This window comes from Triplophysa rosa, linkage group LG5 (genome assembly GCF_024868665.1).
Source record: "Triplophysa rosa linkage group LG5, Trosa_1v2, whole genome shotgun sequence".
NCBI lineage: Eukaryota > Metazoa > Chordata > Actinopteri > Cypriniformes > Nemacheilidae > Triplophysa > Triplophysa rosa.
The window spans coordinates 11991195-12016457 of record NC_079894.1 but is presented as its reverse complement, the minus strand read 5'-3'; the positions used below and the strand labels follow the sequence as shown (position 1 = coordinate 12016457).

At 38.4% G+C, this 25263-nt stretch overlaps 1 protein-coding gene across 3 annotated transcripts in view; it reads right to left on the bottom strand.

Moving 5' to 3' along the window:
• LOC130554859 (netrin-G1) overlaps positions 1-25263 on the bottom strand; it is a 75087-nt gene that overhangs the window by 19851 nt on the left and 29973 nt on the right. For all 3 annotated transcript variants that reach the window (XM_057334734.1, XM_057334733.1, XM_057334735.1), the window contains exon 3: positions 19371-20014. In XM_057334734.1, coding sequence (XP_057190717.1) covers positions 19371-20014 — 644 coding nt within the window. The remainder of the gene's footprint in view (positions 1-19370; positions 20015-25263) is intronic.

Sequence of the window (25263 nt, the reverse complement as noted above, 5' to 3'; positions counted from 1 at the left end):
TTGGAGTTGCTCCTTGTCTCTAAAATGTAGGCTAATAAAATAATAATTGCAGTTTTATATACCATTATTTTATTTTTATTTTGCTTGAACTCTATTGTTAAAAAAAGCGTTGTAGCGTTATTACTTAATGGCCGTGGCGATTGAGACTAAATATGACAGTGTTATTGTCAAGCTGATGTTTATCACAGCCTCATCACGGTCCTGCTGTTTGCTATTCATCGTCTGTCTTATTTTGTATTGTTTGTAAGTGCCCTGAGGCTACAGTGGCTGTAATATGAAGGCTTATCAGACTAAGCTAATTGGTAATAGATGAGACCAAATTACCATTAGAAGCAGCAAGTTAATAAACGGTGCAAAATATGATACTATTAAAAACAAACTGAGGGATTTTCCTTGTATTCAGGGATGGAAAAAACGCTCAAGTCATGATTTGGAATTGAAATTGGCCGCACCCCACAGGCTGAATGACAGAAGTGTGAATTTATTACCTTGCTTAAAGTTGCAAACTAAATTGTTTTTGTTTCAAATAAACAAAAAAACGTTATTAAGCATGTATATAAAAATATCATGTTTAAGTGTCTTTTTATCTTTCTTAAGGTACGTACAGACCAGGACATTAATTGCACGCGCTTATCGCCAGTGTTTTTCGAGATGTTTTTCAGCGTTCATACCCAAATGATTTTCACTGGCGATGAGCCGAGGGAACGTGCAAATTCACTCCCTGACATAGATGGCGCTTAATGAAAAACAGAAACACCCTGGTACACAAGGTGTCGCTGTGCAACTTTATGCGTTCTGACACTCGTTGTCACACAGAAGAAGAATTCTGTGGAGTCAAAGTAGGGTCACATATTTGCAACAAAAAAAGGTTTGCAAAATAAAAATAAAAATTGAGCAAAAAAATACAACGGCAAATCAAAATAATGAATCGCGAAATAAAACTTAGGTATTGAGAGAAAAAAAAGAAGTTTTGCAAAAAAAGAAGTACTGAGAGATAAAAAAAAAATTCCCAAAGAAAACCTTTAGCAGCATTGATTTTGCAACACATCTTTTCCTTTGCAGTACCTACTAATTCATTTGCACCGCCCCTTTAATTCTGTGTTTCAGCCACCATTGCTTTTGCGACTCGGTTTTTCCTTTGCACTTCACTTTACTGTGCGTTTGGCTTTGTGGCACTGGTTTGACGTGGGGGTGGAGTCAACGGATTGGGGCGTGTATAACGAGTCTGGGCATGCCTTCCTCGTTACGTCATCAGTGTGAGTCACAGTACACAACATTGCAATTGATTGATCTTCATGGCAGAGCAGAGGAGGCAGATCTCAAGTATGTCTAGGTCAGTGGTTCTCAACTCTGGCCCGCGAGATCCATTTTCCTGCCGAGTTTAGCCCCAACTCTGATAAAACACCTGAAGAGGCTAATCGGTGACTTTAGGAACAGACGCGTTCAACTTAATGCTGGGCTGCGCAGATTGTTTGGCATATTAAAGTACCGTGAGAGCGATTCAAATGCGTACCGAGCAATCTGCACTTGACGCTATCGCAGTACTTTAATGTCATATGCTGATAGATTTGCGCAGTGCCACATTAAGTTGAATGCATCTATTCCTAAAGACGCTGATTTGCTTGTTCAGGTGTTTTATATCAGAGTTGGGGCTAAACTCTGCAGGAAAATGGATCTCGCGGGCCAGAGATGAGAACCACTGGTCTAGGTGATTGTTTTTACAATTAAACCTGTGTTTTTGTTTCCGTTTAGCATAGGTTTTTAACACGGCGCATCAAACCAAAAAACGAGCCCTAGGTGTTTAAAAAAATTGATGCTTTAACGCCTGGCGTTTTCCGCGTCGGTGTGCACACTCACATTGGCGCCCTTTGTTTAGTCACGACGCGTTAAACGTCGACGATAAACGCGCGCAATTCGTAATTATCGTCCCAATGTGGACGGGCCCTTAAGCCTGGCTCAGACTACAGGAGTTTTAAAATCCTGACAGATTTCAAATTCTGGTTGCAGCACACACATAAGGAGAATCTTAACAGATTCTCTTATTTAAAATCTTAAACCTGGCTCAGACTACAGGAGTTTTAAAATCCGGAAAGATTAAAAATTCTGGTTGCAGCACACACATAAGGAGAATCTTGACAGATTCTCTTATTTAAAATCTTAAACAAGCTCACACTCATCAGTGTACAACTAAATTACACATATTTTACATATCCATAGGATATGCAGTTTTGTAAAAGGAGCTAATAGTAACCGTTTTAATGGGTTTACTATTTTTAGATGTTGACATCACATCTACATTTGAATCTCTTTTTCAAGCACTACAAAAATAGGTTTGCCCTTTGTAAACTTGCATTTATGAATGTGAAATGTCCAGATAAGAAAACGTTGGGGCGTAAAGTTGTGTTTATAAATAAGCCTAAAGGTAGCAAGTGCAAAAATAAACATTTAGAAAGTTTGATTGGAAGTTTTTTTATTTCATAATTGCACATCAAAAGACATTCTAAGACACCCAAACTACAGGATAATATTAAGATTATCATACCAGAGGACGCCTCTTACGTCATCTCACCGGGAAACAGAAGTAAACAAAGGGACATCGCAAAGTTAATTTCACGTGATCTCACCTGGCAACGGTTGTGTAACGTCTTTGTCGCTCTCTGAATGATTCTCTGTCTGTCTGTCCAAAGCCGCGGGAACGTATTTTGAGCAGGGGGTGCTATAATGCTTTTTGCTAGGGCTGAAGTTATGACTGTGCTTTGGGCGAGCCGCTTAAGTTTAATGTTAATAAATAACGGAAGAAAAAAAATAGTTGCTGCCGAGAATAAAGATGAATGCCAATGTGATTATAAGATACAGCATAAAAACAAACACATAAACGCCTGGTATCTGTATGCCTATAGCCAAATAACAATCTGTTGAACGAAACTACAAGCTGCGCGTTAGCAGTTAACTTACCCGGTACATTTAAAACCGACGCGACTTCTCCCCAGCTCTTTTCCTTATCTGTGCGGTTGTGGTATGTTTTGTAGGATACATTATATAGACAATCATGCTGTTGCCACAAGTTGTTCCTCCATCTCCGCTGTCCAACGTACCCTTGCAGGAGCTTTCGCGGTCGACATTTTTAAAGGTCTGTCAGTCACCTCCGTCACCTTGCAGATGTGCCTCTCATTGGCTGTTGCGAAAGTACCAACGTCATCACCCCGATTTAAAATCCTAAATATCAAACATGTTTGATATGATCGGGGCGGCCCCGATTTCTCTCGGAGCAGATCGGGAGGTGTAAGATTCGATCTGTGAACGCCTCACATTACGTGATAATCTGGGCCGAACCTCGGACCCGATCGAGGTTCTGGACCCGATTTTTTCAAAGATTCTTTTTCAAAGAGGGGAAATCGGGGTAAAATCTGGCCGAGAATCCTGTAATCTGAGCCAGGCTTTAGGATAAGGTTAGTAGTATAACCTCACGGTATTATATATTATAATAGGGTTTGATTTTGTGAGAAAAGTCATTTTGACACCATTTTATTTCAACACACGTAAAGATGGGTATGTAAAGTAACCTGCAATTGTATGCTTCAAGTTTGGTTTGCATCTTTATTGTGAATTTGACAAAGCTATAATCACGTATCTAGGTAAGCATGGGGACAGGGGAATGTTATAGCCATTGTGGAGTTTACAATGTTTTCTCATTCTTCCACAAAATTGGAGTTTAGGTATTTCCTGCGAATGGTAGCATTCTGTTCCTTTCCCATTCTTCTCGTTCCAATTGAAAAACCTCTTTTTATTTCTGAAATATTGTCCCGACACACTGTGATTATCTTCATCCAATTTTCATTTGATCATTTAGATTTTAAATTATTAGTGATCTGTGTGAAACGATCCTCCTCCTTATCTTTTAAGAGTGAAGTTAAATTAGTGTATGATTGTTTTACACATAATTGTTTATAAATCACTATAATTATCTCTGGATCTACTGTTTGCTGAACAGCGATTGTTGGGTTTGTGCTTATTTTTTTCTTTGTATTCTCCTTAAGAAATAATTGCTTCCTTTAATCTTTGGAATTAAATTCATATTTGAACATTTTATAATTTAAAAGGCATTCTCCGTCTAATCCTGAATTGTGCACAACCCTGGCACATCTTTTACTGTTGTTCACTGCTGTTGAAACTTTACAAGCTACAAACTGAACTGATGCTGAAGAATTTTAAGTGTGTAAGTAAACTTTACAGGTATAAAGGAAAAGTCACAGTAGTTCTGCTCTTGCTGTTTGACCGCAGAAAAAAACAGCTCCCACATTCAGGCCTTGAGGATTAGAAGATTCTCAGATGTCTTTGTTGTTCGAAGCAGACGAAAGTAAAGCTCAGAAGGTAAACTATAGTGGAGCCGTAGAGACGTCTGACAGCCATCTCATCACAAAGGCGAAAGAACCCCTAACCTGTCCATCTTCCTGAACTTCAACTCCAGCTCAAGGTATACTTTTGTATGTCAACCAAGGTAGTTACTGAATGAGAACCGTCTCTGTTCGGTTACCAACATTCCGTAAATTATCTTTTATGTTCTGCAGAAGAAAGTCATACAGGTTTGAAATGACAAGTGGGTGAGTAAATGATGACAGCTAAAAGAAACAAGATCAGCTGTCATTTTCTTCTAAAGGGGAACACAGAGTAGGCAAGTGAGGATTAGTGGGAAAAGAATTGTGAATGTACATAAGGAATAGAGCAAATTTAAAACAAGCGCTGACCTTGTTGTTCTGATGTATTAGACTCTTTGTGATGTTAGTGTACTAGATCGCGTGCTACGCCTCGCTGTCACCCACCATAAGAGCAGCTCGGGTGAAATACTTCAGACCTAGTCAGTGTTATTCCTTTATTACTATTTGCTTTAAGCAACAATGCGGAAGCGTCACAATTGCCTTTTGACATGCCCTGTGCCTTGGGTATTTTAAAACTTCAATAATGACCCTCTCAAGTGACAGCCACATTATTCACTATTGCTATTCTGTTGAAATAAGGAACCGTATTAGGACTGACTGACTCTGCGCGGTGGCCAATTTCCTCTTTCGTCCGGGTGGAATGTAATACATCTCAGGCAAATTGTTTGTGTCTCACCTCAAAATGCAGTCGACCCTGGAGGGGCTCTCCAGATTTCCGGGGAAATATTAGGAATTCATCAAAACATAATTTGCCTGTTTCGATTATTCCACTGCAACCAAATCCGATTTGAATTTGTGGCACTCTAGTTGGCTTTGCTGGGAGCTACGCCTGCAATTTGTTTCAACGACAGAGTCTATTATGGAGCGTTTACACTGATCTGCCTGAATATTATGCTAATAAGGGACTCTGCCCCATCCGTGCTTTGATCAAACCTCTTCTTTTATCTTCAAAGCTGCTCGGATAAACAGTGAAGTAGGGACACGCCGTATATGGAAGTATGTAAAGAAGTGATGTGATTATTGATACGTTTAGTGTTGGAACAAATTCTTATCAATTGTTTAGTAAATGGCTGAAATGGAACCAAAAAGGACATTTCGAAACAACAGCATGACTTTTTTTTGGCGGTTTTTCAGTCACAGCTGATGTGTCTGAATTTATGTTCACTTAGATTTTGTTATTAAAGAAAACTCTGGCATAATGTTGGCTCCAAAGCAGCTGGGATCAATGAATAATGCAGTGTTATTTTTCAGAGTGCTGTATGCGTTGATATTCAAGTTTACTGCAGTACCTCAAGGGAGAGTTTATATTGAGTTTTTTTTCCTGTTTATTATTGATGACTGCAGCAAAGCTTCTCAATAGGCCTAATTAAACATCTTAGTTGTGAATCAAGAATGACTGGCAAGAAACATGGTCAGATGTGACAAACTGACAGATGTGTGTTCAGAAGCTCAGCCTTTGACTTGCTCAATCTAATCTCAGGCGAACTCTACAGTACTATATGAAGTTTGACATATCTTATATATATATATATATATACAGTATAGAAGTTATTTTGGAAATTTTTCAGATATACTGTAATTTAGCCAAGTCTAATATTTCCTTTCTTTTGTATTTTTAATATTTCTGTTGTTTTTTTCTCAGGCAAAATCACACAACTTGGCAGCCACAGACAGTGGAGTGCCAGCGGTGAAATTGTGGTACTTAAACATCAGCACTTATGGGAACGGGGAACGTGTAATGTAGATCATTCTTGTCCAGTTATATCAGACTACCGGAACTATTCAATAAAATGACACTATTAAAATAACTTAATGTTTATTAAATTAAATTGTAAAATGCTGTTAGTTTATGCAGCATTTCATCTTGGCTGTCATGGTCATGTATCAGTGTGAGAACAGGAAATATAAATCACATGAGTGAAAAATGAGAATAAACAGAAGGATTCAACTGCTAGGCATCTAACTGCAAGAGGCTTTAAAATTATCAGCAAATTTGGCACTCTTTGACGTGCGAAACACTTATTTTAGTAATACAACGTGAGAGTCAGATGGGACTAAAAACAGCCAAAGTGGTGCAGCTTTTTCTCTGAGAATTTTCCTTTGGAGCGTTTCATCTGAATAATCTTTCTTCAGATCATGCATATTTAAATTGAGCTGGAAGAAAATGCAATGGGATAAAAATATTTATTAAATGTGAGAAGGTCTTAAAAGTGGAGTGCTATGTTAGGAGGTTTTGGGGTCATGTTTTCTATTTGACCAACAGTAATTAACGATACAAAAAATTGACATTTTCAAAAAATGTGACCGTCTGCTATTTTATTCTCCCGTTTTGATTGCAAATGAAGATCTATTTACAACATTTTGTAACACTTGTATGTCATGGCAATGTTATGCAGATCCGGTTATGCAACAAGAATCAATCAAGATATATTTAATTTCTCTGCACAGTGCTGATCGTATCTGCTGAAGGTCCAGCGTTATGCCTCCCACTATTATAGGAGGGCGTAAAAAAGGAAAAGGCATTTTATTGTGATGCCTCTCATCTGTGTGCAGCCAGGGAACTTCGGAGACTGAAAAGATTGTCATTGCTTCCCTCAAAACTACTAACACCATCCAAGTGAATAACTATATAACCTCGGTCAAAAGAGCACCTGTGTAATATTCTTCCCTTTGTCAGAGATTTCCGGGAGTAAATTGAATGGAAAACTCACAGGCAGCCTAAGATATTGGAGGAACTGATGGAGGTACCTTGATTTGCCTCAAGAACAAAAAAATGGCAAAATAGGGTCACTGCAGAGAGGTAGAAACCTGAGATTGAAAACTTCCTGAATCCTAAACAAAGGTTTTATGTTTGCTGGAACTTACAAACACTTTTCCTTACTTATCGTTACCGAAAGAAGTTATTCTGAATTATGTGATTATTTACTTTTAACAATGCAAGGAGAAAACACAGCTAGGCTAAATTTTACATTTTTATAGGACTTTGCCAATAAATTTTAATTAATGCAACATATTTATGGGCTTATTTTTTGGAAACAGAGACGCATATATTTGAGTTATGATGTCTCAATTGCTGCTTATAATGAACCCACGATTCCTGTGAGGATCATTCAGACTAGACGCATGCAGTAGTTTATGAGAAAACTGTAGGTGGAGAACTTTGCCAACATCAAGAGCTCCGCCCTCCACACCTCCCTCTTCTGCCAGCCTCGCAACACATCAAAGCAGCAGCCCGCACGTCTTCATTAAAGACGCAGAGCAGTCATTTATCTCCTCTTTGCTACATTTTGCTTTTCAAAACTGAGGGAGAGGTGCTCTGACAAACTCACTTTAGATCTACAGGCTCAATCAATTTCCCACAAACGTATTTATAATTCATCGCCTGCTCAAAGTTGATTGATCGAGCATTCATAGTAAAAAAATCACCCTCAGCTGCCACATACTTTCATTTGTGATTCATAAAGAGTTAAAAGTAGTCCCAAAATGCACTCTAGGAATTTTTGTGATATTGTTTTGTTGACACTCTGTGCTCAGTGCTTCAAATTTGAAGCATTTTCTTATTTTGTTTGTATGCCTTATAGTCTTTTATTTCAATGGCCGTATTTTATTCTAAAACCTGTTCTGACCTCATGATGCGTGATGCTATGTGTGAATTGTTTGTTCACACATCTACTACTGGTCAAAAGTTTTACGATACTGACTCACGTCACTTATATTCAGAGGCGTATTAAGACCTCATGGTGCCCCTGGGCAACAGCCCCAGAGGTGCCCCCCCATCAACCCACACGCAAGAATCCACTCATTAAATGATTTATATATTAAAAGATTTTATAAGAATGAAACTCAGCAATTTACAATATACTATTTTACAAGAATTATACATTAACATGACACTTTTGTAGACTATAACACAAAAACAACTCTTTTCCATTAAGTATTGTGCTTTGGGCGAGCCGCTTAAGTTTAATGTTAATAAATAACGGAAGAAAAAAATAGTTGCTGCCGAGAATAAAGATGAATGCCAATGTGATTATAAGAACAGCATAAAAACAAACACATAAACGCATGTTATTGTATGCCTATAGCCAAATAACAATCTGTTGAACGAAACTACAAGCTGCGCGTTAGCAGTTAACTTACCCGGTACATTTAAAACCGACGCGACTTCTCCCCAGCTCTTTTCCTTATCTGTGCGGTTGTGGTATGTTTTGGAGGATACATTATATAGACAATCATGCTGTTGCCACAAGTTGTTCTTCCATCTCCGCTGTCCAACGTACCCTTGCAGGAGCTTTCGCGGTCGACATTTTTAAAGGTCTGTCAGTCACCTCGTCACCTTGCAGATGTGCCTCTCATTGGCTGTTGCGAAAGTACCAACGTCATCACCCCGATTTAAAATCCTAAATATCAAACATGTTTGATATGATCGGGGCGGCCCCGATTTCTCTCGGAGCAGATCGGGAGGTGTAAGATTCGATCTGTGAACGCCTCACATTACGTGATAATCTGGGCCGAACCTCGGACCCGATCGAGGTTCTGGACCCGATTTTTTCAAAGATTCTTTTTCAAAGAGGGGAAATCGGGGTAAAATCTGGCCGAGAATCCTGTAATCTGAGCCAGGCTTTAGGATAAGGTTAGTAGTATAACCTCACGGTATTATATATTATAATAGGGTTTGATTTTGTGAGAAAAGTCATTTTGACACCATTTTATTTCAACACACGTAAAGATGGGTATGTAAAGTAACCTGCAATTGTATGCTTCAAGTTTGGTTTGCATCTTTATTGTGAATTTGACAAAGCTATAATCACGTATCTAGGTAAGCATGGGGACAGGGGAATGTTATAGCCATTGTGGAGTTTACAATGTTTTCTCATTCTTCCACAAAATTGGAGTTTAGGTATTTCCTGCGAATGGTAGCATTCTGTTCCTTTCCCATTCTTCTCGTTCCAATTGAAAAACCTCTTTTTATTTCTGAAATATTGTCCCGACACACTGTAATTATCTTCATCCAATTTTCATTTGATCATTTAGATTTTAAATTATTAGTGATCTGTGTGAAACGATCCTCCTCCTTATCTTTTAAGAGTGAAGTTAAATTAGTGTATGATTGTTTTACACATAATTGTATATAAATCACTATAATTATCTCTGGATCTACTGTTTGCTGAACAGCGATTGTTGGGTTTGTGCTTATTTTTTTCTTTGTATTCTCCTTAAGAAATAATTGCTTCCTTTAATCTTTGGAATTAAATTCATATTTGAACATTTTATAATTTAAAAGGCATTCTCCGTCTAATCCTGAATTGTGCACAACCCTGGCACATCTTTTACTGTTGTTCACTGCTGTTGAAACTTTACAAGCTACAAACTGAACTGATGCTGAAGAATTTTAAGTGTGTAAGTAAACTTTACAGGTATAAAGGAAAAGTCACAGTAGTTCTGCTCTTGCTGTTTGACCGCAGAAAAAAACAGCTCCCACATTCAGGCCTTGAGGATTAGAAGATTCTCAGATGTCTTTGTTGTTCGAAGCAGACGAAAGTAAAGCTCAGAAGGTAAACTATAGTGGAGCCGTAGAGACGTCTGACAGCCATCTCATCACAAAGGCGAAAGAACCCCTAACCTGTCCATCTTCCTGAACTTCAACTCCAGCTCAAGGTATACTTTTGTATGTCAACCAAGGTAGTTACTGAATGAGAACCGTCTCTGTTCGGTTACCAACATTCCGTAAATTATCTTTTATGTTCTGCAGAAGAAAGTCATACAGGTTTGAAATGACAAGTGGGTGAGTAAATGATGACAGCTAAAAGAGAAACAAGATCAGCTGTCATTTTCTTCTAAAGGGGAACACAGAGTAGGCAAGTGAGGATTAGTGGGAAAAGAATTGTGAATGTACATAAGGAATAGAGCAAATTTAAAACAAGCGCTGACCTTGTTGTTCTGATGTATTAGACTCTTTGTGATGTTAGTGTACTAGATCGCGTGCTACGCCTCGCTGTCACCCACCATAAGAGCAGCTCGGGTGAAATACTTCAGACCTAGTCAGTGTTATTCCTTTATTACTATTTGCATTAAGCAACAATGCGGAAGCGTCACAATTGCCTTTTGACATGCCCTGTGCCTTGGGTATTTTAAAACTTCAATAATGACCCTCTCAAGTGACAGCCACATTATTCACTATTGCTATTCTGTTGAAATAAGGAACCGTATTAGGACTGACTGACTCTGCGCGGTGGCCAATTTCCTCTTTCGTCCGGGTGGAATGTAATACATCTCAGGCAAATTGTTTGTGTCTCACCTCAAAATGCAGTCGACCCTGGAGGGGCTCTCCAGATTTCCGGGGAAATATTAGGAATTCATCAAAACATAATTTGCCTGATTCGATTATTCCACTGCAACCAAATCCGATTTGAATTTGTGGCACTCTAGTTGGCTTTGCTGGGAGCTACGCCTGCAATTTGTTTCAACGACAGAGTCTATTATGGAGCGTTTACACTGATCTGCCTGAATATTATGCTAATAAGGGACTCTGCCCCATCCGTGCTTTGATCAAACCTCTTCTTTTATCTTCAAAGCTGCTCGGATAAACAGTGAAGTAGGGACACGCCGTATATGGAAGTATGTAAAGAAGTGATGTGATTATTGATACGTTTAGTGTTGGAACAAATTCTTATCAATTGTTTAGTAAATGGCTGAAATGGAACCAAAAAGGACATTTCGAAACAACAGCATGACTTTTTTTTGGCGGTTTTTCAGTCACAGCTGATGTGTCTGAATTTATGTTCACTTAGATTTTGTTATTAAAGAAAACTCTGGCATAATGTTGGCTCCAAAGCAGCTGGGATCAATGAATAATGCAGTGTTATTTTTCAGAGTGCTGTATGCGTTGATATTCAAGTTTACTGCAGTACCTCAAGGGAGAGTTTATATTGAGTTTTTTTTCCTGTTTATTATTGATGACTGCAGCAAAGCTTCTCAATAGGCCTAATTAAACATCTTAGTTGTGAATCAAGAATGACTGGCAAGAAACATGGTCAGATGTGACAAACTGACAGATGTGTGTTCAGAAGCTCAGCCTTTGACTTGCTCAATCTAATCTCAGGCGAACTCTACAGTACTATATGAAGTTTGACATATCTTATATATATATATATATATACAGTATAGAAGTTATTTTGGAAATTTTTCAGATATACTGTAATTTAGCCAAGTCTAATATTTCCTTTCTTTTGTATTTTTAATATTTCTGTTGTTTTTTTCTCAGGCAAAATCACACAACTTGGCAGCCACAGACAGTGGAGTGCCAGCGGTGAAATTGTGGTACTTAAACATCAGCACTTATGGGAACGGGGAACGTGTAATGTAGATCATTCTTGTCCAGTTATATCAGACTACCGGAACTATTCAATAAAATGACACTATTAAAATAACTTAATGTTTATTAAATTAAATTGTAAAATGCTGTTAGTTTATGCAGCATTTCATCTTGGCTGTCATGGTCATGTATCAGTGTGAGAACAGGAAATATAAATCACATGAGTGAAAAATGAGAATAAACAGAAGGATTCAACTGCTAGGCATCTAACTGCAAGAGGCTTTAAAATTATCAGCAAATTTGGCACTCTTTGACGTGCGAAACACTTATTTTAGTAATACAACGTGAGAGTCAGATGGGACTAAAAACAGCCAAAGTGGTGCAGCTTTTTCTCTGAGAATTTTCCTTTGGAGCGTTTCATCTGAATAATCTTTCTTCAGATCATGCATATTTAAATTGAGCTGGAAGAAAATGCAATGGGATAAAAATATTTATTAAATGTGAGAAGGTCTTAAAAGTGGAGTGCTATGTTAGGAGGTTTTGGGGTCATGTTTTCTATTTGACCAACAGTAATTAACGATACAAAAAATTGACATTTTCAAAAAATGTGACCGTCTGCTATTTTATTCTCCCGTTTTGATTGCAAATGAAGATCTATTTACAACATTTTGTAACACTTGTATGTCATGGCAATGTTATGCAGATCCGGTTATGCAACAAGAATCAATCAAGATATATTTAATTTCTCTGCACAGTGCTGATCGTATCTGCTGAAGGTCCAGCGTTATGCCTCCCACTATTATAGGAGGGCGTAAAAAAGGAAAAGGCATTTTATTGTGATGCCTCTCATCTGTGTGCAGCCAGGGAACTTCGGAGACTGAAAAGATTGTCATTGCTTCCCTCAAAACTACTAACACCATCCAAGTGAATAACTATATAACCTCGGTCAAAAGAGCACCTGTGTAATATTCTTCCCTTTGTCAGAGATTTCCGGGAGTAAATTGAATGGAAAACACACAGGCAGCCTAAGATATTGGAGGAACTGATGGAGGTACCTTGATTTGCCTCAAGAACAAAAAAATGGCAAAATAGGGTCACTGCAGAGAGGTAGAAACCTGAGATTGAAAACTTCCTGAATCCTAAACAAAGGTTTTATGTTTGCTGGAACTTACAAACACTTTTCCTTACTTATCGTTACCGAAAGAAGTTATTCTGAATTATGTGATTATTTACTTTTAACAATGCAAGGAGAAAACACAGCTAGGCTAAATTTTACATTTTTATAGGACTTTGCCAATAAATTTTAATTAATGCAACATATTTATGGGCTTATTTTTTGGAAACAGAGACGCATATATTTGAGTTATGATGTCTCAATTGCTGCTTATAATGAACCCACGATTCCTGTGAGGATCATTCAGACTAGACGCATGCAGTAGTTTATGAGAAAACTGTAGGTGGAGAACTTTGCCAACATCAAGAGCTCCGCCCTCCACACCTCCCTCTTCTGCCAGCCTCACAACACATCAAAGCAGCAGCCCGCACGTCTTCATTAAAGACGCAGAGCAGTCATTTATCTCCTCTTTGCTACATTTTGCTTTTCAAAACTGAGGGAGAGGTGCTCTGACAAACTCACTTTAGATCTACAGGCTCAATCAATTTCCCACAAACGTATTTATAATTCATCGCCTGCTCAAAGTTGATTGATCGAGCATTCATAGTAAAAAAATCACCCTCAGCTGCCACATACTTTCATTTGTGATTCATAAAGAGTTAAAAGTAGTCCCAAAATGCACTCTAGGANATTTTTGTGATATTGTTTTGTTGACACTCTGTGCTCAGTGCTTCAAATTTGAAGCATTTTCTTATTTTGTTTGTATGCCTTATAGTCTTTTATTTCAATGGCCGTATTTTATTCTAAAACCTGTTCTGACCTCATGATGCGTGATGCTATGTGTGAATTGTTTGTTCACACATCTACTACTGGTCAAAAGTTTTACGATACTGACTCACGTCACTTATATTCATATTTTTTCCACATTGTTAGAAAAATAATAAGCTCTAAAAAGAGATCTTTGAGAATTGTGTGACTAAAAATCTAAACAAAAAAAATAACTTGCATCTTTAGCGTAGGCATCTTTTGCCTAGAATTTGCCGAAATGTTTTCTTGGCATTTTATCAAACAGCTTCTTAGAGTTTCACCCTGAAATGGTTTTAAATAATATTGAGATCCCATCTACTGTATTATGTGTTCTTATTGGCTGCCTTTTTTTCATTATTTATTCAAAGTCATCCATTTCAAAAACATTTTAGTTTGTTTAATGTTTGCTACGTCAGACTTTATTCAGCAAATGTGTTTCCATCTCCTATAATTTGCATGAACTAGTTTTCGCACATGTCAAAAACCACCTCAACAGATCATAAAACATTTTTGCAAAAATCTTTTTTCCAAAATTTGATGTTTCCATTACTTGTTTCTGATGCGATTCTTCAAAATGCGCACGAAAACATAGCTAATAATGTGTGCGAATAAAAGCTAATGACTCAATTAGCAAACAATGTCTGAGATGTGAGGCAAGTCAAGCATTCTATAAATGTGTCTATAAACAACAAAAAGTCTTCATGCATGTTAAACTCGAGCTGTACAACATAAAGAATTGAACCCCACGTGCTGCCATCAACATGAAATATCCTCAGCATTCATTACAGATGCAAAGTCATATTAATGTCACCCAACAGGCACACTCCCATGGTGATGTGTCCCCAGTGGTTATTATTTAATCAGCAGTAAATGGTCTTAATTAGTAGATTAGTCTCTTTCTAATTAGCTAAATGTCTAATTGCCCTAATCTACCACTGCAGTCCTGTGAATCCTCATTTAGAGCCGTGCATTTAGATTCACAGGGGACCTATCAAACGCATCATTATGAACCAAGTTATTCTCTCATAAACCAACTGCTTATGAGCCATTCCGGCCCAATTTGGAGAACAGCTGCTGTGTTTTTGTTTCTATTGTGCCGTCATTTCGACTTGTGAAGATATTCGAAGTCATGCGTTGCCTTTTCCCTTTATTTGCAAAGCTGAATGAGACCTTGTAGGTTCATTTTATTCTTTATTGCCGTGTCCCTCTATCCAGCTTGACTTCTAATTTCGGAGTAGAAAAACGCTGGCTACTTATTATGCATGTTCTGTCTTGACACCATGTGGAGCCCTGCGAAAAAACGCTGGGTTTGAGAGGGGACGTAAAAAATCTTCAATATGTTCAGCTAACAAAGATAATTACGTTACTTGAACAAATACTTTTTTTTAGAAGGAGCCAATATACTATTTTGTGTGTACTGAACAAAATTCGTCCACAGCATGTTGCTAACAAATATTATTTTGTTGACTGGACTTAAGATACTCAAGTTTTTGTCCAAAACTTGTAAAATTATGTAAGCACAACAAATAGAAAAGTTCCCAGCATGCATTGTGGCATATTTAGTTTGGTTTTGAAGAAGGATTCCTGTTTTAGTGTTCATTCACGCAGCTGTTGTTGAAAATGCTCAGTTGCCTGTTTTATTTAGTTGTTTTTTAATGATGTTTTATGATTGTCACTATGATTGATGTTTGTGTTTCTGGTGTTGAGGTCTAAGTGCATGATCCTGTGCTTCTACCCCTGAAAGTGGATTCAACACAAACTGCTTGAGCAGTTACTGAACCAATGTCTTGGTCTGTCTTCATTAGACTTGCAGTATGTTAGAACATGCAGGCGCGCAGATGGCACTGGGGACGGGTGGGACATGACCCCCTCAGATTCCGATCCGGCCCCCTCACTCTCCCTATGAAAGGCGACAAACATCGGTAAATCTGAGGATTAATCCGGGTTTCTATGGGATTACTTTTGTGTCAATAAAAATGAACGCAAACTTAAAAAAAATGAACAAAAATATACAATGAGAAAGAAAAAAACAAAAACACTTTGATAATGAAAACAATAAACTCAATTGCAAGAATTTGACATGATTTTCAAATAAACTGCTATTTTTCTTAACAATTTTCTAAGTTTCGTTTTTGCAAATAATAGCTTTTCGAGTTTTCATTTACGCTTCTCAAGTTTTTGTTCGCCTTTCTGGCACAAATCTGCTCGTTTTTTTTAAAGTTTGCGTTCATTTTTATTGACACAAAAGTAATCCCATAGGTTTCCGCTATGTACATTAGCCTAAGTAGTGGCGGACAGGCCCACCGCTCCTTACTTATTTTGTAATAATAATGCTTCAGAATCGGATAAGGGCTGACGCACAATAATAATCTACCGGTCACCAACAAGTGATTGCGGTTATATCTGCGGGCGCTGCGGGTAAGCCGCGGGTCGGGCCGGTAAGGTAATAAAAAAGTACATTCTGATTAATTGCGGGTGGATAAGATCAGTCACTAATTATGCAAATATTAACTACATTCTCTAAAATATGAATGTGTTTTAAATGCATTTTCATCAGGCAGACAGGCACTAATTTGCAGACCTCAGTTAAAAAAAATGTGCACCGCGAGGAGGATGGAGGTCCATTCTTAAAGAAATTGAGGCGAAACAGATCCGAGAGAAATTTAAAAAAGGAGAATTAAATAAAATCAGTGTCAACTGCACCGTAAGTTACTTGGCTCCGATGTTTATTAGTTTATCCAGTCATTGCTTTGGCTGAACATTATGGTTTGTGTGTCTGTGCTGCAATGACAGAAACAGCGATATTCTCATTAAAGTCTGAAGGGAGTAATAAAGCCTGTGTTTATTTTATTAAAAAATGTAGGCAAATCTGGTCAAAGCCAAACTTTTGTTTAATAAATAAATGTTTTTTTTTTAAAGCAGCCTACGATCATCTTATTATTTATCAGAGATGTGCAAATTAGCTCTAACATCACGGAAGTTGCTGTTAAAAACTAATGATCCACTGACATCAAGCTAAAAACAAAGAATTAGAATGAATAATGTGATGATCGGGTGCGGATATCTAGATCTGAGAAAATTATAGGTGCGGGTGGATGATTTGTTTGAAGCAGCGGATTCGGATGACATTCAAGCTAGGGATGGGGAGTCGACTCCAAAAGAGTCGATTCCTCGACTTTTAATGTCCCTAATGTCCCCCTCGACTCCGTCATTTTTAATGTTGTCATTGACTCAAATCGGTTAAATTGTGTTTGTGATTGGTGCAAAGCAACGAATAACATTTAAAAACAATCATGTTTAAGGTGAAAGTCATACCTCCAGTCCTCCACTCTCTCTGACTGTAGCCTACATGTTTACATCTGATCCAAAACACTGCGTTAATCAGAGCATGAGAGACGCCTGGTACTCTCACAAAAGGGCACGCAATATTTCCCGTTCATTCTTCACCTTCAATCCGATCACATTCAATTCTCACATTCTTATTAAAAACTCTCCTATATTTCATATGTCCCTCTTCAAGCTTTTATTTCTCTAAACAGCTGTTAAGACGTTGTGAGTTGCTTTGAATAAAAGCGTCGCACAATTCTTAAATGTGAGTCTGTGCGCAGAACTCGACACAAATAAAAAAAAACAAGTTTGTGGAAACAAATTATAAAGCGTTTCATCCAGTTTAAAAACTTAAAAAATCAGCAACAGCCAGGAAGTCACAAATCATAAATTCAGTTTTTGTTGCTGGGTTATTATTATAGCATGTTTGTTGGTGGCATGTTAATCTTTTAAAGCACTTTTTATTGTTAAATGCCCAACACAGAAAGACAATGAGTTACATTATGAAAAGAACTAGGCCCCACGTCTTTTCTCCTTTTTAAAACAATTGTTGAACTTAGCCTAGGGTGAATATATAAATTCTTAAACGAAAATAAATAAATAAATGTTTTAGGCTTGTTTAGTGCGCATTTACGGAGCCTCAATTCAAAACAATGAAACGCGGTGTCCTACAAAACATATTCATTTGTGTAACTGTAACTCTCCAAAATCGATGCACTTTAAAAATAATAAAGGAAACTAAATGTTTTTTTTTTACCATAAGTCTATAGCTACGGTTAGACCTGGGCTGTCATGTCCTCGTGCTGAGTGCGCATGGAAAACCACATCGGTTTAAGACCAGAAAGTATTAACTGGTCTGTCAGCACAAAAAACTCTCTGTGATGGTGTTCGTTGCACACATGCATGTGTATTTCCTAGAGATTGGTTGCCAGCCCAAAGTTCCCACACTTCGGAAGTTACTTTGTTTATTTTATATTCGTATTCCTGAGCCCGTTTTGAAAGGCAGTAAATGGAGTCGAAGTGTCTATTCCATCGACTCCAAAAGTGGGAGTCGAGAATCGGAGTCAACTCCAAAAATCCCCGGAACCGATCATCCCTAATTCAAGCTGATCCATGCATCTCTCACTACACACTGTTCTGTTGTCAGTAAACACATGATGGTGCTGCCACCGACGTTTGCTTTCTCTGTGCTCTCTGTGTGCTGCTGCTAGCCTGCTACGACTCCTGACCCCACCCCCAGCGGTCCTATGATGAGCTGTTAGCTGCCTCAATTGTGCCTGTAGTAGCGGTAACCATAGTGATCATATGCCATCGTCTGACTGAGCTGGGGATTTTGATGAGTTGGTGAACTGAAATGAATGTACTGCATAACTGCCACATAGGGCAATGAAGAGACGAAAAACAATCACCTTGTTTTTTCAAAAACCAAACAATGTAAGTATCCTATGCCTGTTGACTTTTCCAGATGTGGCAGATTAGTTTTGTTATTTATTTTTGTATCTAGTCGTGCACTTAGCAAACACAGCAAAACGTGGAGAGCATGACTATTAGGTGAGTGGACAGAGGCAAATAGCGAATTAACACAGTTCATTTTAGTGCAAACCATTAGCCCAAATGACACAAATTAACTACTTGAGCACCAGTTAAAGCCCAAATTATGCAAAATAACTAACTGAGATGATATAATTTGCTGACAGCTCGTTCCCCCCAGTTAAAAAAATCTCATCTGCGCCCCTGAGAACATGTTTATAATGTAAGAAAAATAATATAAGAAAACTTTTTGGGTTGATTTTGGGTTGGAAAACTTGATTTTGGGTTGGGTGGACTTAAATTCATAGCTGAGTGAACTCACAAATTTGCTTGTTGTCCAGTTATTTAAATTGGTTCAACTGATTTTTCTTTTTTTAGTTACGAAGAAAATTTAGTTGAGATAAACTACTTAATCAAAAGTTGAGTAAGCAAGAAAAATCTAGGGGAAATTGGCACTAAGATTTTTGTTGTTGTGTGGGCTTAAAAATGACTACAGTGTGGTGGTCTTTCATAAGTGTTGACATTTTATAGTTGTCCTCTGTACAATGCCCTAGGCGTATTCTGTTAGTTATGACTCAGGGGGGAATTTGTGAGGAACGTATTGTGCTGGCCTGTAATGTTGTTTATTTGTGTTGTTTTAGCCTCTGATTCACTAAGCGAATTATGCAAATCATGTTTTAGGGGCATGCACGGCCAAATGTTATGTTAAACGCAATTTATTTGGTTTTCCCTGTAAAGAATGACACTGAATTAATTTATTCCATTTCAGTGCATTTCTTGCCTTGTTAAGTTCAATTTCAATGAATAAGATGAACTCAGAGCCAAGGAAACATAAGCTTACCTGCCCTGCACTTTGATGTCAGAGATGGCGTAGAAGTATCTAGACAAATTGTTCTCATCCACCATTGTGGCTCCAGTGGCAGGACGGAGAAGTCTGATGCGAAGGTCAGTGAGGGTGAAGAAATCCCGAAGGTTCTTGGTGGTGTCCAGCTGCCCGTACAGAGAAGCCATGTTGTGCAACCTCGGGCCCGCGAGAAGGGCGAAGCGATCTTTGATCTCAAAGCGTACAGTCTTGTCGTACTTCCACACATAGCCTGTAGAATAGGCCTCGGTACAGATGATTTCCAGCATGGAGCTCGGGGTGAGTTGGTGCACTGCCTTTGGCTCCATCGTAAAAGCATCCAAACAATCAGCAGCGTAAAACTGGTAGGGTTGCCACGTACGGCCGTAATCCAGCGACTTCTCCAAGACCATTTGCTCGGGTCGACCGGACTCGAAGGTGAGGACGATGTCATCTGTGAGTTCTATTGTTTTGTTCCAGGACATTGTGATGTTGACCTGAAGGGGCTTTGGGTATTTCTTCCAGGAGGTCGACTGCCAGAACGTTGTGGGGTTTCGTCCCTCGGAGTCAAACATGAGCTCAGGGGGGTGAGCCAGCTCCTCAGTATCGGCATCGCATTCGTTGTTACACATATATGGGTTTTCCTGCAACACACAGATAGGAAGAAAATCTGTTAATTTTAAAGAGACCATTCCAAATTTTTATTTTCTCAGCATTTCTAGATGTATTGTGGTCATTCCAGTCCAGTGTCTGTTGAATTTCAACAAAATCAAACCTAAGGAGTGACAAAGTCATCCAACAGCAACATGACAGACTAACAGCATGACGACGAGACACATGAAAACTGATAAAAATCGAGGTTATCACATCATTTTTTTTCTTTAACTTAAATACATGTAGAAATATTACTGTTATATTGCTTGAATGTGAATATGAACTTGTTTTCTTTGTAGTATTTGAAGTGTGAAAAAAACAGCATCTAATAATATATGCAAATAGAAACAATATTTTTATTGGAAATTTGGGAGAAATATTGTTAGTAGTTAACAGAATGAAACAAAAATGATTTGAAATGGTCTCTTAATTTTTTCCGCGTCTTTATTGTAGTTTTGATTTCCATTGGAAATTGCATATACAGTACATATTAAACGACACTCACCCCTGAGAGCAGATATCAGACAGCTTGAGGTCAGTACAGATGTGCCAAACCCATAACTAGATACTTTAGCTCTAGAATAGAATATTAGGGACATTTTTTGCTCACATATTTTTATATTTTCCCCAAACCGTGGTTAATTTCTGACCTGGCCTAATGGTGGCAGATTGCACACGAGTCATTGGTTCTCATTTGAAGATGTTAGATGCTCCACGAGAATCGTGATAATGAACACATTCAGCTTCAGTCTCCATTAAACACAATGAGCTGGACGTCCTCATTCCTAAACTCCCCGCTGAGTATTGCACTCAGAATGGTCATTGTGCTTCAGAGCGGTTCATCTCGTGAGAGTTACCATGTGAAGCTCAGTGGTTACTCACTCAGTCACTACCACCCAAATTGCAAAATAAATGTAATTGATATTCTTGCTTGTTGGCCAGTTGGAATGGGATTGGAATTCCGATGAGTGAAATTGGAGGTACACATAGAGCTCCATGCATTTTTCATGGACCTGTGTCTGCCCTGCACTGCCGAGCCTCCGTTTCTCAGAGTCAACTTAACATTCAGCACACCTCTGAGCCTTAGCGCAAATGACAATCAGCCATGAACTTTGAGGAGACGGCCATTCATTTCCAGCTTTCCGTCTTGTATGCATGTTTGATCGCCTGCAATTGTCATAAATCATGGTTTGTTTAAGGTAGAAACAGGCAGGAATACAATTACAATAGATGCTTAACATCTGAAGACACTAGGGAGAAAATAATTGGCTTTGTTTGTGAAATAATTTCATCTCGTCACCGCTGTCAGGGGAGGAGCTGACAGATTGTGATGCCTTCTCCCATCACATTAATTGTTTGCTCTGTGTTGTTGGATCCAGATTTGTTTCCCACATTTGTTTAGTCCAGGAATATTCAGAGGGTAATTGGAGCATTGATGCTGTGCTAAGCAAAGACCTTTTTGACTATGTAATTGCACATGGGCAGAATGATCACGTATAGTGTACCCAGATTAAAGGGATTGTTCATCCAAACAAATGACAATTCTGTCATCGTTTTCTAACCTTCATGTTGTTCCAAACACGAATGCTTGTTTTTCTATGGATTAAAATTATGTTTTTTTTAGAAATACTGACATTTGGCATCGTAAAAGTATAAAAGTAGTTCATACTGTATGAGATCATGCCAAGTTATATGACGGCTGTGTGTGGAACAAACTGTAAAAGAGCAATTTCAGCGTTATGGATTATTGACATTTTCGGTCAAAACTTGAAATATAAATTCTCAGAGAATTTGTTTATTACCAATATATTGAACCATCTGTTTATATTTTACTAAACCCCTGATAATAGAGTCCAGACATTTCAGAAATACTGTATCAGTCTATACACTTTAAAAGCTGTAAAACTTAATGTGTTATGGATGTGACAAAAAGGACGCACATTTTTGAGCGATTTCTGTGAATTAAAACGTACAAACCAGAAGCAATAATACCCAACAAATGGAGAAGGGATGACTGTTTATAGAACATAAAATAGTTTTTAATTCTTATGTGCCCATTTACAGTATGTGAAGGGTCGCATTAAGACTAAGTTTAAATAGCAGTAGGTTCTGTTACACGAAGTGAAAATAGCAGCATTTCTTAGCGATATTGGGGCGGGGATTAGCGAAGTCTGCGGCAGGAGAGAGTTGGAAGATGAGCGGTGAGGTTCAAGTGCAAATAACACACGCCTGACTTGTTGCAGTGAGTGGCTTCGGGAGCCCGGAGAAAAGCAGCCAAAAAGACGAAAGCTGAGAGAGAGAAACTGGTGTGAGGACTCGTTTGCGTATGCTGAACATTGTGAGAGAGCTATGACTATAAACTGTCTTTATTTTTATGAATGTTTGTGGAAGAGCAGAAACATGCGCAGGAAGCGCAGGTTTTGTTATGAACTTTGTCGGAGAGTAAATAAACGCACAAGCCCCAGTAAAGCCGAACCTGTCTTCCTTCCTTACTTTGAGATGCTTTACACAAAATAAAATAGCTGTATTTTCTTTGGATTAAGTGTAAATACTAAATAGTAGTTAGATGCTATTGATAGCCTACTTATAAATAAGTGGCAGCTACTGTTTGCACCTTAGTATTGTTGTGCATTAAACATTATGCAATAGGTGTCATGCACTGTAAAAAAAATCCCGTAAAAAAACAGATAAAGTACTGGCAGAAAATTACCAGTACATTTTCCTTTATTTTACTGACATTTCCATTAATGCTAAAATGCAAATGAATGCAGTGCAAAATGTAAAATACAGGTAAAACAACTGTAAAAATGAACACGGAAAATTCCTTCATATTAATACAGTATATTGTGCCCTATTTTTACGGCTTTTTTTTAGAGTGTGGTTCTGCCTCACCTAGTCTTGTTTTCTTGGTGCTGAGGCAGAGCCATGACAAAGTCTTTGGTTATGTGTGGAGAGAAACATATTATTGTCCTTTTGACAATAATATGCGTTCTCTCCAGTGTCTCGTCATTAGCCCCGCCCCTCTCGTTTCACGTATTGCTTCCTGTCCGTGTTTCATTACCCTCACCTGCCCTGTGTCATTATCCCTCGTTTGTATTCCCCTATATAATGCCGTCATGTTTCTTTGTCCTGGGCTCTTGGATTGTGTATGTACCGTGTATCTGTTCCTTGTCCTTGTGCTTGTGCTTGAATTCAGTGTTCCCGTCCCCGTCCCCGTCCCTAGCCTTGTCCGTGTTCTGTGAGGTTCGTGTGTTTTTACCCTGCCGTGTTTTTGTTTTGTGACGTTGTGTCGAGTTTTTGTATTATTATTTACTTTTGCCCCATCGTGGAAAGTGTTCTGTTCTAGTTTTGTAGTTTTGTTCGTTCTCGGTTTTTGACACCCCCTCATGGGTATTTCCTTTGTTCTGTACTTTGTCCCTTGTTATTAAATCCTTGTTTAACCCCTTCACTACCGCCTGCCTACATTTGGGTTCTCTTCCACGATCGTGACAATAGTCCTAATAACAATGTAAATCATTAAAATTATGGTAATTTATTGAGATAATAAAGCCCTACACCTAGCCCTAACGTATAGATTGATGCCGGAGACCTGGATTCGATTCCAGCTCATGCCAAATTTGCTATTTTGCCTTTTTCCATCACATATCAGATCATGAAGACATTTGTTTTCTATAAAATAAAGAATGTATTTGAAAATTGGTAACAAGTATTTCATCTTAAAATTTAGGATAACAGACTTTACATCTTACGCCACTGGAGTCATTCTTACTCTTTCTCTATTACAATCAGATACTGGTGGGTGGAACATAAATAGTTTCCACCAAGAAGTTGGGTTATTTGCACTCAGTATAACTTAAACATGATTTTTTTCGACATCGTCGAACCCCCCCCAGCCCGGGGTCCTGGGTAAGCCCATGCATTAATGCGGCCCTGTTTATGAGGAATATGAGCCGTTATGGATAGTTGAAAATTCACTTACCTGACTATGGAAAACTATAGGCCTACTTTAAAAACACAAAACTACTTCAAAAAGACATTACATTGTTATTTAAACCACTAAATATTGGCATCTGATGTATTAGTATGGTGTAAACCTTTGGTAAAAACTTTTAACAAATTTAACAAATGTTTCTTTTTTTGACAGTTTATGTTCACTATGACCATATTTGTTTGAATGGAATTATAACAACTCTTCAAACTCCTTTTGTGTTCCACTGAAGATAACAGCGTATGTGTTGGGAACAACACGAGGAAGAGTAAATAACGACTGAGTTTCATTTTTGGGTGTACTTCAGTTTTGCTTATTGGAGCATGTTATTGAATCATCACTTTTTCTCGATGTGTAGTAAACTATAGCAGAGTATTGCCTTCGCACATGTGACACACCGTACCATTGATCATCTCTTCCTCCACCAAATCACAACACAAACCGCCTAATGCCACTAAAACTCATTGGCTTAATGGTGACAAAGAGTGTCAGGCGTTTCACCAGTTTGTTTTGCAGTCGTTCTCTAACCAAAAGCATCACAATCAATACTCTCTTTCTCTTATTTACACTTCGGTATAATGTGGCCAATGTTGAAGGTTGAAGGATTGTATTCCATACCATACACAGTCTCTGTTAGATGAGGAGAGGCAGGAAGAGACAGTGCAGCGGTGCTCATTAGAATAGTTGACATCTCCATCAGCAGGACTGGACCACAGGAGTAATTTCCAAGGCCGCTTTCTATTAATCCCTGTTGATTAGAGTACCACCACAGAAGTGCACATCACGTAAAGGTCACGTCAGACCGGTCGCTAATGAGGTCCTGCCTCGAAAAGCTACAGGGGCAATCCAATATTGTGTCTGACCGAGAGAGGGAGAGTGGGCCGATGGTTTGAACCGGGAATGTTAGGGCATTCTTCATACAAGCCTGTGCTAATTGAGTATTTGTGAGCTCCAATGAAAGTGTTCAATGTTATTACCATAACTTACCCTGACAGCATCAAAACTGGCTGAAAATTTCAAACATGAGGTGAATTATGGTACAGAACTGAACAGCTTAAAGGGATCATATGGCGCGAATACGTGTTTTTCTGTGTCTTTGGTGTGTTATAAGTTGCCCATGCATGTATTAGACATGTAAAATTGCAAAAATTAAAGTGTCGGAACAAATATGCATTCTATCTAAAAGCGAATGCTCACCCAGACCTGCCTGAAACGCCTTGTGTAACCACACCCCCACAAATCTACATCAGT